At 46.8% G+C, this 15,241-nt stretch overlaps 1 protein-coding gene and 1 non-coding gene across 9 annotated transcripts; both read left to right on the top strand.

Annotated features, from left to right (window-relative positions):
* Positions 1-3,558: 3,558 nt before the first annotated feature.
* Positions 3,559-14,866, top strand: Tro (trophinin). 8 transcript variants are annotated; one of them, XM_052756693.1, is made up of 13 exons: positions 3,559-3,580; positions 5,240-5,309; positions 5,607-6,749; positions 7,384-7,509; positions 7,618-7,681; positions 7,876-7,955; positions 8,411-8,502; positions 9,140-9,219; positions 9,303-9,345; positions 9,749-9,811; positions 10,297-10,411; positions 11,251-14,480; positions 14,653-14,866. In XM_052756693.1, exons 2-12 carry the CDS (start codon positions 5,265-5,267, stop codon positions 14,467-14,469), a joined length of 5,070 nt encoding a protein of 1,689 aa, XP_052612653.1. In that variant the 5' UTR covers positions 3,559-3,580; positions 5,240-5,264; the 3' UTR covers positions 14,470-14,480; positions 14,653-14,866. The 8 variants fall into 8 exon arrangements, with proteins under 8 accessions (XP_052612653.1, XP_052612733.1, XP_052612233.1 ...); XM_052756773.1 differs by lacking the exon at positions 3,559-3,580 and adding an exon at positions 3,668-3,789 and having other exon boundaries at positions 7,405-7,509; XM_052756273.1 differs by lacking the exon at positions 3,559-3,580 and adding an exon at positions 3,668-3,789.
* LOC128118250 (small nucleolar RNA SNORA11) lies at positions 9,991-10,115 on the top strand. Its single transcript, XR_008221081.1, has one exon. It is a non-coding gene; the product is annotated as a small nucleolar RNA SNORA11 (small nucleolar RNA).
* Positions 14,867-15,241: the final 375 nt, after the last annotated feature.

Below are 15,241 nucleotides of genomic sequence, written 5' to 3'. Positions count from 1 at the left end.
TCCATCCTACCACAAGTATACTTGCTCAACTATGTTCATTCTGGCTTTAGTCATAATAACCAGAAACTGGAAACAATTTAGATGTCACTCAATAGAAGAATGAATAAAAAAGTGGTACATTTAGATAATGAAGTATCACTCAGTTGTTAAAACAATGACATCATGACATTTGCAGGCAAATGGATGGGACTAGAAAAAATAATCCAAAATGAGGTAACCCAGACCCAGAAAGACAAATATGGTATGTACTCACTTATAAGTGGATATTAGCTGTTAAGTAAATGATAACCAAGCTACAATCCACAGACCCAGAGAGGTTAGGTAACAAGGAGGGGTTTAGGGGTGATGCAGGGATCTCCCTGGGAGGGATAAATAGATTTTATGGGTACACTGTGGGCAGATGGGGATAGGTGATAGGTGGGGTGGATGGCATCGAGGGAGAGAGTGTGGGGAGTGCCAGCTGGAATTGAGGGGGGCATTTGGGGTGGTATGGAAACCTAGTGCAGTGGAAACTTCCTGGAATCTATGAAGATGATTCTAATAAGAACTCCTAGTAATGGGGGATAGAGAGTCTCAACTAGCCATCTGTTGTCACCAGGAGAGGCTTCCAGTGGCAGGACTAGGTTGCAGTCAATTGAGCTGTTGGCCAAATGGGGTCCCATGGAAATCCCCAAACAACCCAGGCTGTTGCTAAGACAGAAGATTGCTCTCTACAAACTAACAGCAGGGCCTCATTGCTGAGGACAACACACGCATAGCTCACTGTGAAGCCCCCCCCCCATGTTCTAGTCTCCTTGGTGTGGGAAGGTATTCTGCAGGCTACCACAAATAGAAATATGGACAGCAACTGAGACACAAAACCTTTGCCCTACAATCTGTCCTGCCTGGAAAATGGAGTAGGGCAATGGTAGCACAGAACATGGCAAGTAGCCACCCAATGTCTGATTAGATCTAAGGTCTACTTCATGAGAAGGAACTCACACCCAGCACTGCTTTGGTAACCAAGAACCAGAGACTAGATAGCCCAGAGACCTATGGTAAAACCAAACACTACTGGTCAAAAAATTAATGAAATGATTTCTAATGATATTCTTCTATACTCATAGATTAGTGCCTTATCTAGTCATCATAAGAGAGGCTTCCTCTGGCAGCTGATGGGAACAGATGTAGAGACCTACAGCTAGACATTATGCAGAGTCTAAGTTCGATGTTTCCATCATATCCCTCCCCCCAGAGCTCAGGGAATCCCGTGGAAGAGGAGGCTAAAGATTGTAAGAGCCACAGGAGATGGAGGACACCAGCAAACTAAGGTCCTCTGAATCAACTAAGAAAGGTGCATATGAGCTCACAGAGACTGAGGCAGCAAGCCTAGGGCCTACACAGGTCTGCACCAGATCCTCTCTGTATATATTATAGCTATTAGCTTAGTATATTTATGGGACTCTTGAATGAGTGAAGGAATGGGTCTCTGATTCTTGTATCTATAATTGGGAGTCTCTTCCTTTTGTTGGCTTGCTGTGTCCAGCTTCAATGTGATGTTTTTTGTTTTATCTTGTTATATTTTATTTGTTATGTTTGGTTATCTCTTAGAAACCCATTCTTTTGTAATGAGAGACACAAATGGAGTGGATCCGGAGGGCAGGGAAAGTCAGGAGGAACTGGGTAGAGGGAGGGGAAACTATAATCAGGATATATTGTGTGAGAAAAAAAAATCTATTTTCAATAAAAGAACAAAAAGGGAAAAAATAAAGAAATGTACTACCTAGAGGACAGTTTATTTATAGGGTTTCCTTTGCCCTCATTTTATAGTTTCCAGTCAATCAGTTGTCCAAATATATTAAGGTAAATTGTTCCTTTTTTCACCTTTTGCAACATGACTTAGGTTCTTTCAATCTTCAGTTCCTTTTTCCTTTTTCATCATAAAAATGTGTAATTTCAGGATACTTTTGTAGTAAAGTTAGATTTACTTGTCACAGATTTTATTTCACCAAGGGAATCACTGTATGCTGTGGATAATTTTGTTGTATATATTAAAGTTCACATTCTGTGATGTTCAGTTCTATGTGTTTTGACAAATACTCTCTTAGATTTGTTAAGACTTCTTTTGTGGCCCTACTTAGGATTTGCACTGGAGACTGCTGCATGTATATTTGAGAAGAATGTGTGCTCTGCAGCTGTTGGTTGGAATGTTCTGTAGATGTCTGTTAAGTTCATTTAGCCTAAAGTGAAATTCAAGTCCATCTTTTCTTTACTGATTTTCCATCCAGATAATCCCTACATCGTTGGAAGATGGGTATTGAAGTTCTTTACTGTTCTTCTACTGCACTCCATCCCTCCTTTCATTATTAACATTGTTTCATATATCCAGGTACTTCAATGTGAATTCATATATATTTGTAATTTTTATGTGGTCCTTGTGAAATGTCTCTTATTATATAGTCTTTTGTTGTTGTTGTTTTGGGTTTTTTGTTGGTTTTTGTTTTGTTTTGTTTTGTTTTGATAGAGGATCTCACTATGTAACCCTGGCTAGGCTCTGAACTCACAGAGTTCTGCCTGTCTCTGCCTCTGAGTACTGGGATTAAAAGCATGGACCACCATCCCCAAGCTGTAATGTCATTCTTTTTATAATGTGTCATTTTAGTTTTTGACTTCATATCTTTTTTATCTGACATAATCATCTCTACTCACTTTAACATAACTGAATGAAAAAGTGAATGCCACAAAATGTTTCTGGCACTGGGAGTAGTGCACTATATCACAAGAGACAGCCTAAAGTCCTTGCTCAGTGCATCAGTGAAAGAAGAACATGAAAAAAAAGACATTCATGTATATTTGTATGTCTACATAATACAAATGTACATGTGTATATATGCATTATATGCATACAATTTTCATATATAGTCTCACTGTAGAAGGCTATACTTGAAATCAAGATCCTTCCACATCTTCCTCCCAAGTAGTTCTGGAATTACACCAGTGCTTTGTTAAATGCCCACTCCAATATTTTTCAAATAATTTGCTTTTTAAAAAGGCATCAATGCAATTATTTTGAAATAAATTGAAAGATCCAGGGATTTTATTACATTTTTATTTGTAATAAATAATGTGTTTGTGTGCAAACAGAACTGTGAGGACAACTTGTGGGAGTAAGGTTCTCTTCCTCCACCATGTGGGTTCAGGGAATAGAATTAATGTCCTCAGGCTTAGTGGCAAGTGCTTTTACCCGCCGAATCATCTGACTGGCCCTAATTGATTTTTCTTACATCTACTTTAAAAAAATATATGAAATATATATTTAATTTATATATTATATAATATATACATGAGTTATTTGGGAGCATCCTGTTAATGTTTAGAGACTCTAAATATCTTAATCTGGTCGTATTTGAAAGTCAGCAATGAATGTGACATAATCCTCTGTTCTCACAGTGTATTACGCTATGTAATTAGTGTTGTCGGGGCAGGCGTGGGAGCTCTGAAGTCATTCTCTTCAAGAGAAACAGAAAAATCAAATAGAGCAGGGACACAGAATGGGGAACAGAGAAATGAAATGGAGAATAGGTGTGATGCTGAACAAGAGGTAGTAAACAGAAAAGAGGAGCTGCACTGAGGAGATCGGGAAGTCCTTAAGCAGGGAGGGGGTGGGGCGGGCCGGTAGGGACGGAGACCCCCCTCTGGAGGCGGAAAGAGGCAGGACCACTTCCGGCCAGGCGAGGGAGGGGGGTAACAAGCTCAGACCTGAGCAGAGGCTTGGAGAGAGCAGACGTCCTCTGGACTCACGAGGGCGAGGTGAGCTGAGGTGGCTAGCTTTGGTAAAGACCCTGTGGGGCCTTCAAGGCTGCGGCTTCGGGGTGACTGGCTTCACACAACATTAAGGTTTGAAGAAAACCTGCCGGGGTTTGGGATCTAGCGGTTTTGATGTGGTGGGTTTAGAGGTGCCTGGACCCAATTCTCAGGGGGAAAGGCGGAGGCGGGATCTCTGGGCTACGGGAAGGTCTGGACTCAGTTTGGGGATGGAAAGAAGGGATGCAGACCTGTTTGGGGTTGTGAAAAGGAAACGTTGAGAAGTCGTTCTGGCTGTAGCAAAAAGGGAGGAGTACCAAGTTCAAGAGGGAGGTAAGGGGCGGAATTAAGGACCCGGATTAAGCTTAAGAAAGACTCCCTTTGGGCTACGGAGGATGGATCGGATCGGGACCAAGAAAGGAGCGACAAAAGCCTTTTTAAACGGCCAAAGGACCAGGCTTGGAATGGAGAAAGGGCGGGCTAGGATCCGGTTAGCACTGGTTTGAAAGGGGGAATGACCTGGTAGGGTTAGGGAGCTGGGAATCCACCAAGGGTATCCCTGTTGAATTTGGGGGTGGGGTATCCATGTTGCAGAAAGGGCGGGGCTGGGCCCTTGCAGACGTGGACCAAGGTGGGGGGGCAGTGTCAGCAGAGGCGACTGCGGCGCGGGGGGAGGGGGCTTGCGGAGGGGTGGGAGGTGCGGAGGACTGCGGAACCACAGCGAGGGTGAGTGGCTGACAGGCAGCGCGGACGCAAAGGAATGGGGGGGGGGGCTGGGGGAGGGAGGAAGAGGGGGAGGCGCGAAGTGACCCTGCGAAGCCTGAGCCACTTCTGAAGGGAAAGGGTGGACTAGAAATGGTGTAGTTAGGAGGCGGCGGGTGGGACCGAGATGTTCTGTAGCTCAGAGGGGGAGGGTGGGCATAAGTGGAAACGAGATGGTGAGAGATGGTCCTGTCCACCAAAGCGCATGCGTACTGAGGGCCCTTAGGACCAAGCTCATTTGGGAAACCTGTGAGCATGCGGCATGCGTGGTGTGTGTGTGTGTGTGTGTGTGTGTGTGTGTGTGTGTGTGTGTGTGTGTGTGTGTGTGTGTGTGTGTGTGTGTGTATTTGGGAAACCTGTGAGCATGCGGCATGCGTGGTGTGTGTGTGTGTGTGTGTGTGTGTGTGTGTGTGTGTGTGTGTGTGTGTGTGTGTGTGTGTGTGTGTTCTGTGCGCATGCGCACTGTCAGGTTGCGGTGTGGTAGAGGGTATTTAGGTGTAGGTCGTAGAACTGATTTGCCATCTTGGAAGTGCTGGAACGCAGAAACCAGATACCCTGAGCTTCTAGATAGGCAAACCCAGAAAGGTTTGGTGCCCCAAATTAGGTAAATTCTTTCACCATTCAGATTTAGTGAGACTTCTGATGAATCTCCCTGCTCCCTTATTTTCCTCTAACTCAGCTCTATTTCTTTCAGGCTCAGCTACTAGCCTCTCAGGAAGATGGATAGAAGAAATGACTATAGTTATCGGATGCCCACATTCCAGGTGAGACCTCTCTGTATTCTTACCAGACCATCTGCCCTGCCCCAAATTCACTTACCACTCTGGAGTCCACTACCACTGTGTAGTTCCACAATTCCCTACCTAACCTCCCTACCTAACCTGGCTCAATCTTCCTTTGCATGGTGCTGGGAAGAGGGAAATTTGCCTGATTATCTCCTGCTTCCTCCTTGTTTTCCCACCCCCTTTCAATCAAACTGCCCAGGAGGGGAGTCCACTGTAAAGAGGGGTGGTTGTAGGGAGGCCAGATGGCCCCTTAGGATTATAATCCTAAGTATGTAGGGCCCTCTGCCTCCCTCTGGGAGCCTAGGGCTTCCTTTCTCTCCAGATGTACAGACTGAGACCACAGAGAAGGACAATGTCCTGCTGATGCATACCCTGTTGTCGGCATCCAAGGACCCCCCTGTTGCCAGCCGGCCTAAGAAAAACAAGACCAAGAAGACTTCTATTAAAGCTATTACTAAGACCACACCCACTCCCCCTCCAGTCCCATCTGCCAATGACATTGCTAGCAACAAGCCTAAAGTAACTCTGCAGGCTTTAAACCTACCAATGTTCACCCAGATCAGCCAGGCTTCAGCTACTACTGAGGCAGCCAATATCCAGGCTTCAGTTACTGCTCAGACCAAGAAAGCCAAGACAAAGAGAGTTACACCTAAGGTATCCCTAACTGGCACTGAGGATGTCACTACACAGCTCAAGTCACCCTTACATGCCCTAAACCTACCAGGTACCTCACCCACTATCCAGTCACCAATTGCCAATGAGTCAGCTAATTCCCTGGCCTTGATAGCTGTCAGCAAACCCAAGAAAGCTTCTAAGGCAAAGAAGGCTGCCAATAAGACTATACCTAGTGCCACTGAGATCTCACTGGCTTCGACTGCTACACACACAGCTACAACCCAAGGCCAAACTGCCAAGGAGACAGCTAGTATCCAGGCCACAGCAGCTACTATCCGAACCAAGAAAACTTGCAAAGCTAAAAGAACAACTGCTAAGACCACAAATACTGACACTGAATATGTAGAGTCCTCAAATGCTGTTGAGGGATCTGGCAGACAGATTGAGGCCTCAACTGTAGTTCTAAGGCCCAAAAAGCCCAAGGGGAAGAAGGTTGCCAATAAAGGCCCAAATTCTGCTTCTGAGTTCTCTGAGGCTCCACCTGCCATTCAAATGGTCACAAACCATGCCCTATCAGTCACTGTACGGATTAGGAGAGGGTCCAGGGCTCGAAAGGCTGCCACTAAGACTCGGGCAACTGAAAGCCATGCTCAAATCACTGAACAAGGAGCTCATACCTCTCAGGCCAGCATTAGTGCCCTTGAGACTCAGGTTGCTGCTGCTGTCCAGGCCTTGGCAGATGACTATCTGGCTCAGTTGAGTTTAGAGCCCACAACCAGAACCCGGGGCAAAAGGAACCGCAAGGTGAGATCTTTGACATTATCCTTAACTTTTTGCTGCTTTCTCATTCCTATACTGGGTTTTTCATTTGTCTTATGTTTCCTGAGTCACTTAACTTCAAGAATGACCCTGTGCTCATACAGGCTATAGGATAATGCTGAGAAGAATGTGATACAGTTGTGTCCACTAGTAGTTCATAGATTGGTAGGGAAATACATTTGTGTATTTGGTCAAGACCTATGTGTAACTCACTTTGTATTTACATCATATTTAACCATGTGCCATACTTTGTGTCATATACATTTACCCAGGTTATATGTGGATTTCTTGAAAATAACTCTTACCAACTGGGGACTGTAAGTCCCAGTTTTACAGAGAAGAAAACAAAGTCCTGGAATGAAGTGATCCATCTAAGGTCTATAGCTAGCCGAGTATGGTGGTGGCCAAATAAAAGGGAAAACCCCCAGGCCATGTCCTTGTTTGGCTGTGCCCTTGAGGTTGAAATACAATGTTACCTAGAAGCCAGTGAAAGAAAAGCGTAGGAGTCAGGGTAGCCAGTGTTAGGGCCACACCCCTCTGTAGGAGAGAGTCTAGGCTTGCTAGACTCCAGGGGGACTTTCTGGAAGAAACAGCAATCTTTTTCATTTGGTAACTCCAGAAATTTTGTCCATTGATAAAGTCTAAGCATCTCAACGGAGAAGAAAGAACTGGGAATAATTTCAGGCGGATCCCATGGGGCCGGAGGCCTCCACCACCCCGAGATGTGGCCATTTTGCAGGAAAGGGTAAGAATCCAATCTGCTCATGCCCTGCTTTTCTTTCTCTTCATTCTCTGAGATTCTTCCAAGTGTTTTGCCTCTGTATTGATACCTCCCCAACTGTTCCTCTTTTAGGCAAATAAGTTGGTGAAATACCTGTTGGTTAAGGACCAGACAAAGATCCCCATCAAGCGCTCAGGTAGCCTTCTTGAGCTCTTTTTCACTTCTCTTTCCCCATGGCCTGTGGCTGTTTACTCATCACCTCCTCTCCTACCGCCTCAGCAGCCACACTCATATTTCACCATAGCTACCCTGACCACATAGGGCTTGTAAAAGACCACAGTCATCTGGCCTCTGTACAGTTTAGCATCTTCTGTCTCCCCTTTCTTGCAGACATGCTGAAGGATGTCATCCAAGAATATGATGAGTATTTCCCAGAGATCATTGAACGAGCAAGCTACGCTCTGGAGAAGGTGAAGGGGCAGTCCTGGGGGATGGGTGCACTGGGGAAACCTTAAACAGAAGAAAGGTATATGATCATCCTCCTGGGGGGAAGCACAGAGACCTAATACATTCCCATTACTGTGCTGATGAGCACACAGTGGCCTAGGGAGGGGCAGCCACTGATCACTCAGCAAGTCAGCGGTGGAAACACAGCTAGTACTAAAGCTATGTAGCTCAGTCCCGGCTTCTGTCTGTTGCTGGATACACCGTCTCATGTAATGCAGATGCTCAATGATCACAAAGATGCTGTGGATGACTACCCTATGTTTGTTACATATTTAATATGTGCTTGGTACTGAACTATATGCTTTACATTCATTTTCTATTTCACACAAAACCCTTACTTTTCTGCAGAATGCCCAACATGCTAATTGATACCTAAGATATATTTTGCAATCTCACAGGCTATTCTTTTACTTGGCAGATGTTTCGAGTCAATCTGAAGGAAATTGATAAGCAAAGTAGCTTGTATATTCTTATCAGCACTCAGGAGTCCTCTGCAGGCATACTGGGAACGTAAGCTGGGAAAGCGCTAGGGTGGGAAGGGGCTTCTGATTCCTCTGAGAAGCTCAGGAAAGATGGTCTAAATGCCCATGTCCCAGCTCCCACACATGACTGGATCCCTGTGAGCAACAGTGGTACCAGATTATGACAGAAGGGTTTGAGAGCCTGGAGTGGCCATTCCTGCTGCCACGTTTGCTTTCTAACAGGCTCCCAGGAAATCAGCCTGTTGTTACTTGTCTCTTCTTGGGGCCTGGCCTGGCTGTGGAAGGGTGGCTCTCAAAGGGACTTCTGGTGTGGATCATGATGCTTGAGAGCAGGGGTGTCACTGGGGTTCCATCTAGAACTTCTCGGGGCCGGGGGCTTTAGGAGAGAAAGAAAAGACTCCCATTAACTGAGCGCCTGTGTGGTTGACAGGGAATCGTCCATGTCCTGCTAACCCAGGGTAGGGATAGTATGTGGCTTCCCATTTTACTGGAGACCTCAACTCAAGAGTGAAAGCACCTTGCCTTGGGTCATAGATAGCTGGGACCACAGAGTAGGCCGAATTCTCTGTATCTGAGGCATCTAGGAGAGGCTGGCCTAATGAACTGTGTTGGATAGATGATGACTTATGATCATAAACTTTCTCTTTGTCCTATTATCCTCTTAGGACCAAGGACACACCTAAGCTCGGCCTCCTCATGGTGATTCTAAGTGTCATTTTCATGAATGGCAACAAGGCCAGTGAGGGTGAGTGACTGGGCATGCAGTTGAATAGGTGACTGTTGTCTGAATTCCAGATGCTCATTTTCTCTCCTTGCCTCCTCTTACAGCTGTCATCTGGGAGGTGCTGCGCAAGTTGGGGCTGCGTCCTGGGTATGATTGGGCTCTCTCAGCGCTTGCTGTCCGTGTTGTCTTTTGGCAAGCGAGGACGGTCCCAGGATTGCATCAACCTGGTGGTCTGGGGAGCGTGGGGTGGGGGTGGGGATTGGGGGGTTTCTTACCTGGATGAATGACGAGATTGTTCTGAACTCTGCTTCTTTTCTCCTTTATGTCTTCTGTCTGTTCTGAGATGAGGTGTAAGGTGGACCTTCAGGCATCCCTGACAAAGTGCCATCTGGCCTCCACCGTTTTCTTCTAGTGGCCATATGCTCACTACTATCTTCACTTCGTTGAGACTGCCTCATTGGCTGTAGAATCTGTTCCATGTTGGGAAATACCTCTACCTTCATCTGGGAAGTTCTGATCTATATTCACTGATTATTTTTTCCTTTGCTAGGGTAAGACATTCACTTTTTGGAGAAGTGAGGAAACTCATCACAGATGAATTCGTGAAGCAGAAGTAAGTAGTGTTCAAGGTTTTGTGTACCTCTGAAGTGCTCTGGGTGTGGCAATTTGGTTCAAAAAATACTTAATGCCTTTCTCACACTCTTTATAGACAGATGGGCATCCTGTGGCCTAGACTTAAGTCCTATAAAATATAAAATTCTTGTGGCCAAGCCCCATTAGGACCCTTGCAATGGTGTGTACTCATAGCAGGGGCCCAAAATGGCCCATTTATTAACAGCATACCCAAAAGCAATCTGGGGTTAGTCTTCATGGGAGACAAAACACATCTGTCTTTTGTGGTATCATGTCCTGTATATGTATCACCATGGCTTTACATGGAACCATGTTTCCATGGGAATGAGTCTGGGTTGGGGGGGGGGGGGGGCTTGAAAATTTTTCTCCAGATTGTTGGTTTAGAGGAAATTGCTTCATCTGAGGCCTAGTGGTTAAACAATAGTTTTGCTTGTTTAGAAGCAAGTTTCATTTCCTTTCTCCAAGGTATCTGGAATACAAGAGGGTCCCCAACAGCAGACCACCTGAATATGAATTCTTCTGGGGCCTGCGGTCTTACCATGAGACTAGCAAGATGAAAGTCCTAAAATTTGCATGCAAGGTAATGAACTTCCTGAGCTTGGCACATTAAGGGAATGGGATTCTCCAGGCCGAGGTGGGCTGTGTGCAGTGAGCAGGTATGGGGCAACATATGCTTTGTATATAAATATATAAATCTACATTAATGTCCCAGATATATACTGCAAGATATATATCTTTCATTGTCTAGTTAATTTTTACATTGCATCAGTCAGTTCAGGCTGCCATTAGAAAATATTATTAATAACTGGATGGCTTTAGATACAGAAATTGATACACTCCCAAAGTGTATCAGAGATAAAAAAAACCCTGAAAATAAAAACCCTATATCAATATCTAGTACAGTCAGTTTATGGTGTAGGGTTTTTCTGACTTATAGATGCTAACTTTTTCTGCATCTTCACATAGCATAGAGCAAGCCTGAGTTCATTTTCATGCCTTTTCTTATAAGGGCATTAATCCTATTTGATCAAGACCTCATTCATTTCACTTAAGTTATACCCATAAAAGATCCTGTCTGCAAATAGTCATGATTAGGGGTCGGGTGTTCAACATAAGAATTCTGGGAAAATACAGTCTATAACACACTTAGTCTCTAATCCATAACATACTTAGTCTCTTATCGTTTCCCATATTACAAATGGGGACATTTAGGCTCAGTGATATAAAGTAACTTGTCCAAGGACATAACTTGGGTGCCTGAGTTATCAGAGCTGAAGTTTGATATCAAGACTTACTCATAGAATTCTAGAAATTTTTTTTTATTTACACCGATTAGTTTTGTGTGGATCCCATAAATGGGTACTTCACACATAACTATAAAGGCTATTTTTCTTATAATAATTATAATTTCCATTTTAGGTACAGAAGAAGGATCCTAAAGACTGGGCTGCTCAGTACCGGGAGGCAGTAGAGATGGACGTTCAGGCTGCAGCTGTGGCTGTGGCTGAGGCTGAGGCCAGGGCTGAGGCAAGAGCCCAAATGGGGATTGGAGAGGAAGCTGTGGCTGGGCCCTGGAATTGGGATGACATGGATATTGACTGCTTAACAAGGGAAGAGTTGGGTGATGATGCTCAGGCTTGGAGCAGATTTTCCTTTGAAATTGACTCCAGAGCCCAAGAAAATACAGATCCCACCAACAATGTCAACTTCAGTCAAGGAGCTAGTACCAGAAATAGCTTCAGTGATGGTGCTAGTATTAGCTTTGGTGGTATAACCAACCCCAGTGGTGGCTTTGGTGGTATACCTAACTCCAATGGTGGCTTTGGTGGCATGCCCAGTCCCAGTGGTGGCTTTGGTGGCAGAAATGGCATTACCTTTGGTAGTGTACCCAACCCCTCTGCCAACTTCAGCAGTGCAGCCAGCATCAGCTTTGGTGACACATCCAACACTAGCACTAGTTTCAGTGGTGGAGCCAGCATTAGCTTCAGTGGTACACCCAGTACTAGTGCCACTTTTTGCAACACAGCCAGCATCAGCTTTGGTGGTGCATCCAGCACCAGCACCAGTTTCAGCAGTGGAGCCAGCATCAGCTTTGGCGGCGCACCCAACACTAGTACCAGTTTCAGCAGCACAGCCAGCATCAGCTTTGGTGGCGCACCCAACACTAGCACCAGTTTCAGCAGCACAGCCAGCATCAGCTTTGGTGGCGCATCCAGCATTGGCAGTAGTTTCAGTGGTGGATCCAGCATTAGCTTTGGTGGTTCTCCTACCACCAGTACCAGTTTCAGTGGTGGAGCCAGTATTAGTTTTGGTGGTGCACCTTGTACCAGTGCCAGTTTCAATGGTGGAGCCAGCTGTGGCTTTGGAGGCACACTTAGCAGCACCACAGCTAGCTTTAGTGGTGCACTCAGCACCAGCACCAGCTTTGGCAGTGCACCTACCACAAGCACTGTCTTCAGTGGTGCAATTAGCACCACCACTGGCTTTGGAGGCACACTTAGCACCAGTGTCTGCTTTGGTAGCTCTCCCTGCTCTGGTGCCGGCTTTGGAGGCACACTCAGTACCAGTATCTGCTTTGGTGGTTCTCCTAGCACCAATACTGGTTTTGGTGGTACACTCAGCACCAGTGTTTCCTTTGGTGCTTCTTCTAGCACCAGCTCTGACTTTGGTGGCACACTAAGCACTAGTGTCAGTTTTGGTGGCTCTTCTGGCACCACTGCTGGCTTTGGCGGTACACTCAACAGCAGTACCGGCTTTGGTGGTGCCATCAGCACCAGTGCTGGCTTTGGCAATGCACTCAACAGCAGTGCCAGCTTTGGTGGTGCCATAAATACCGGCTTTGGCAATGCACTCAACAGCAGTGCCAGCTTTGGCGGTGCCATCAACACCAGCACCGGCTTCGGCAATGCACTCAACAGCAGTGCCAGCTTTGGTGGTGCCATTAGCACCAGTTCTGGCTTTGGCAGTGCACTCAGCACCAGTGCCACCTTTGGTGGTGCGCTCAGTAGCAGTGCTGACTTCGGCAGTGCCATCAGCACCAGTGCCACCTTTGGTGGTGCGCTCAGTAGCAGTGCTGACTTCGGCAGTGCCATCAGCACCAGTGCCAGCTTTGGTGGTGCACTCAATGGCAGTGCTGGCTTTGGCAGTGCCATCAGTACCAGTGCCAGCTTTGGTGGTGCGCTCAGTAACAGTGCTGGCTTCGGTGGTGCCATTAGTACCAGTGCCAGCTTTGGTGGTGCACTCAATGGCAGTGCTGGCTTTGGCGGTGCCATCAGTACCAGTGCCAGCTTTGATGGTGCGCTCAATAACAGTGCTGGCTTTGGCGGTGCCATCAGTACCAGTGCCAGCTTTGGTGGTGCACTCAATGGCAGTGCTGGCTTTGGCAGTGCCATCAGCACCAGTGCCAGCTTTGGCAGTGCCATCAGCACCAACCCCGACTTTGGTGGTGCATTCAGTACCAGCGTTGGCTTTGGTGGGGCACTTAGCACCACTGACTTCGGTAGTACGCATAGCAGCAGTATTAGCTTTGGCAGTGCTCCCACTACCAGCGGCAGCTTTGGTGGTTCTCACAGCACTAATCTCTGTTTTGGTGGAGCACCCAGCACCAGTCTCTGTTTTGGCAGTGCATCTAACACCAACCTATGCTTTGGAGGCTCTTCCAGCACCAACTCCTGCTTTAGTGGTGCTACCAGTGCCAATTACAGTGAGGGGCACAGCACCAGTGCCATTTTCAGTTTTGGGAATGGGCTAAGTACCAGTGCTGGCTTTGGAAATGGATTGGGCACCAGTGCTGGCTTTGGCAGCAGCCTAGGTACCAGCACCAGCTTTGGTGGAAGCTTAGGCCCCAGTGCTAGCTTCAATGGTGGCCTGGGCACCAGCACTGGCTTTGGTGGTGGACTAGGCACCAGCACTGGCTTTGGTGGTGGACTAAGTCCTAATGCTGACTTCAGTGGGGGGCTGGGTACCAGTGCTGGCTTTGATGGTGGACTAAACACTAGCACTGATTTTGGTGGTGGACTGGGCACTAGTGCTGGCTTTGGTGATGGACTTGGCAGCGGCACTGGCTTTGGTGGTGGCCTGGTCACTAATGGCTTTGCTGGTGACCTGAGTACCAATAATGGTTTTGGCGGCACACTTGGCACTGGTGCAGGCTTTAGTGTAAGCCTCAGCACTGGCGATGGCTTTGGCAGTGGGCCTAATGCCAGCTTCGACAGAGGACTGAATACCATCATTGGCTTTGGCAGTGATTCCAACACCAGCAGTGGCTTTACTGGTGAGCCCAGCGCCGGCTCCAGCTTCAGTAATGGACCCAGTTCTATTGTTGGCTTTAGTGGTGGACCAAGCACTGGTGCTGGCTTCTGCAGTGGACCAAGCACTGGTGGCTTTGGTGGTGGACCAAGTACAGGAGCTGGCTTTGGCGGACCAAGCACTGGAGGCGGCTTCGGAGGACCAAGCACTGCACCTGGCTTCGGTGGGGGACTGAGTACCAGTACTGGCTTCGGTGGTGGACTGAGCAGCAGTGCTGGCTTTGGTGGTGGACTGAACAGCAATGCTGGATTCGGCGGTGGACCAAGCACCGGTACTGGCTTCGGTGGTGGAGCCACTAACCTGGGTGCCTGTGGCTTCTCTTACGGCTAATGAAGTTTCAGGTAAGTGCAATATTCCCAGAGCCAGGACCCATGGGGAAGCTATGATAGTTGGGAGCTACTAGAAGAAACCCTAAGACAGGAGGACCAAGGATGAGGATGAAGACAAGAAAGGAAACGGGAGGAAATGGGCCTGGTGCTAACATGTCTCTGGGTATTCTGCTCTGTTTTTCAGGTTTGTTACCCATGTTTACAGATAACGCTAAGGCAGCAGTACTTCCCATGGAGCCAATGTGCAGCTTTGGAATCTCTGTCCACACAGCAGCCTAAGCAGCTACTACCCATTAGCTGAGTGAAACACTGAAAAATCTGCTGTTCCTGCTTTGTGTTTGCTTCCTGTGTTGTTGTCATATTTTGGTATCAGAGTTACATTAAATTTGCCAAAGGAATCTGAGTTTATTCCATCTTTTGATATGGCTAGATGTGATGTTCAGGGTTTGTAGAACAACTAGAGTTCAACTTAGCTTTTTGGGGACTCTGGGGCTCCAGCTAAAAGGCAGGTATTTCTCAGAGTCAGAGAGCTCTAGGAAAGTATGGCAGGCCAAGGGATAATAGCTTGAGCAAAGATATGGAAGGGGGAAGCCCAAGGTAGAATGCAAACAGAAAGAGCTATGGATAGTAAATTCACACTAACTTGGGGTAATTGTTTAAGAATAGAGGGATAAGAAGGGAAGGAATTAGGAGTTGACGTGGGAGCAAGAAGACATTCTCTTGGGATAGGAAAGAAAAATAAATATGGACTGTAGGGCCAAAGCCAAATGAGA

The sequence above is a fragment of the Peromyscus californicus genome, unplaced genomic scaffold (assembly GCF_007827085.1).
Source record: "Peromyscus californicus insignis strain IS unplaced genomic scaffold, ASM782708v3 Scaffold_10__1_contigs__length_136768540, whole genome shotgun sequence".
NCBI classification, from domain to species: domain Eukaryota; kingdom Metazoa; phylum Chordata; class Mammalia; order Rodentia; family Cricetidae; genus Peromyscus; species Peromyscus californicus.
This window is presented reverse-complemented; position numbering and strand designations above follow the sequence as displayed.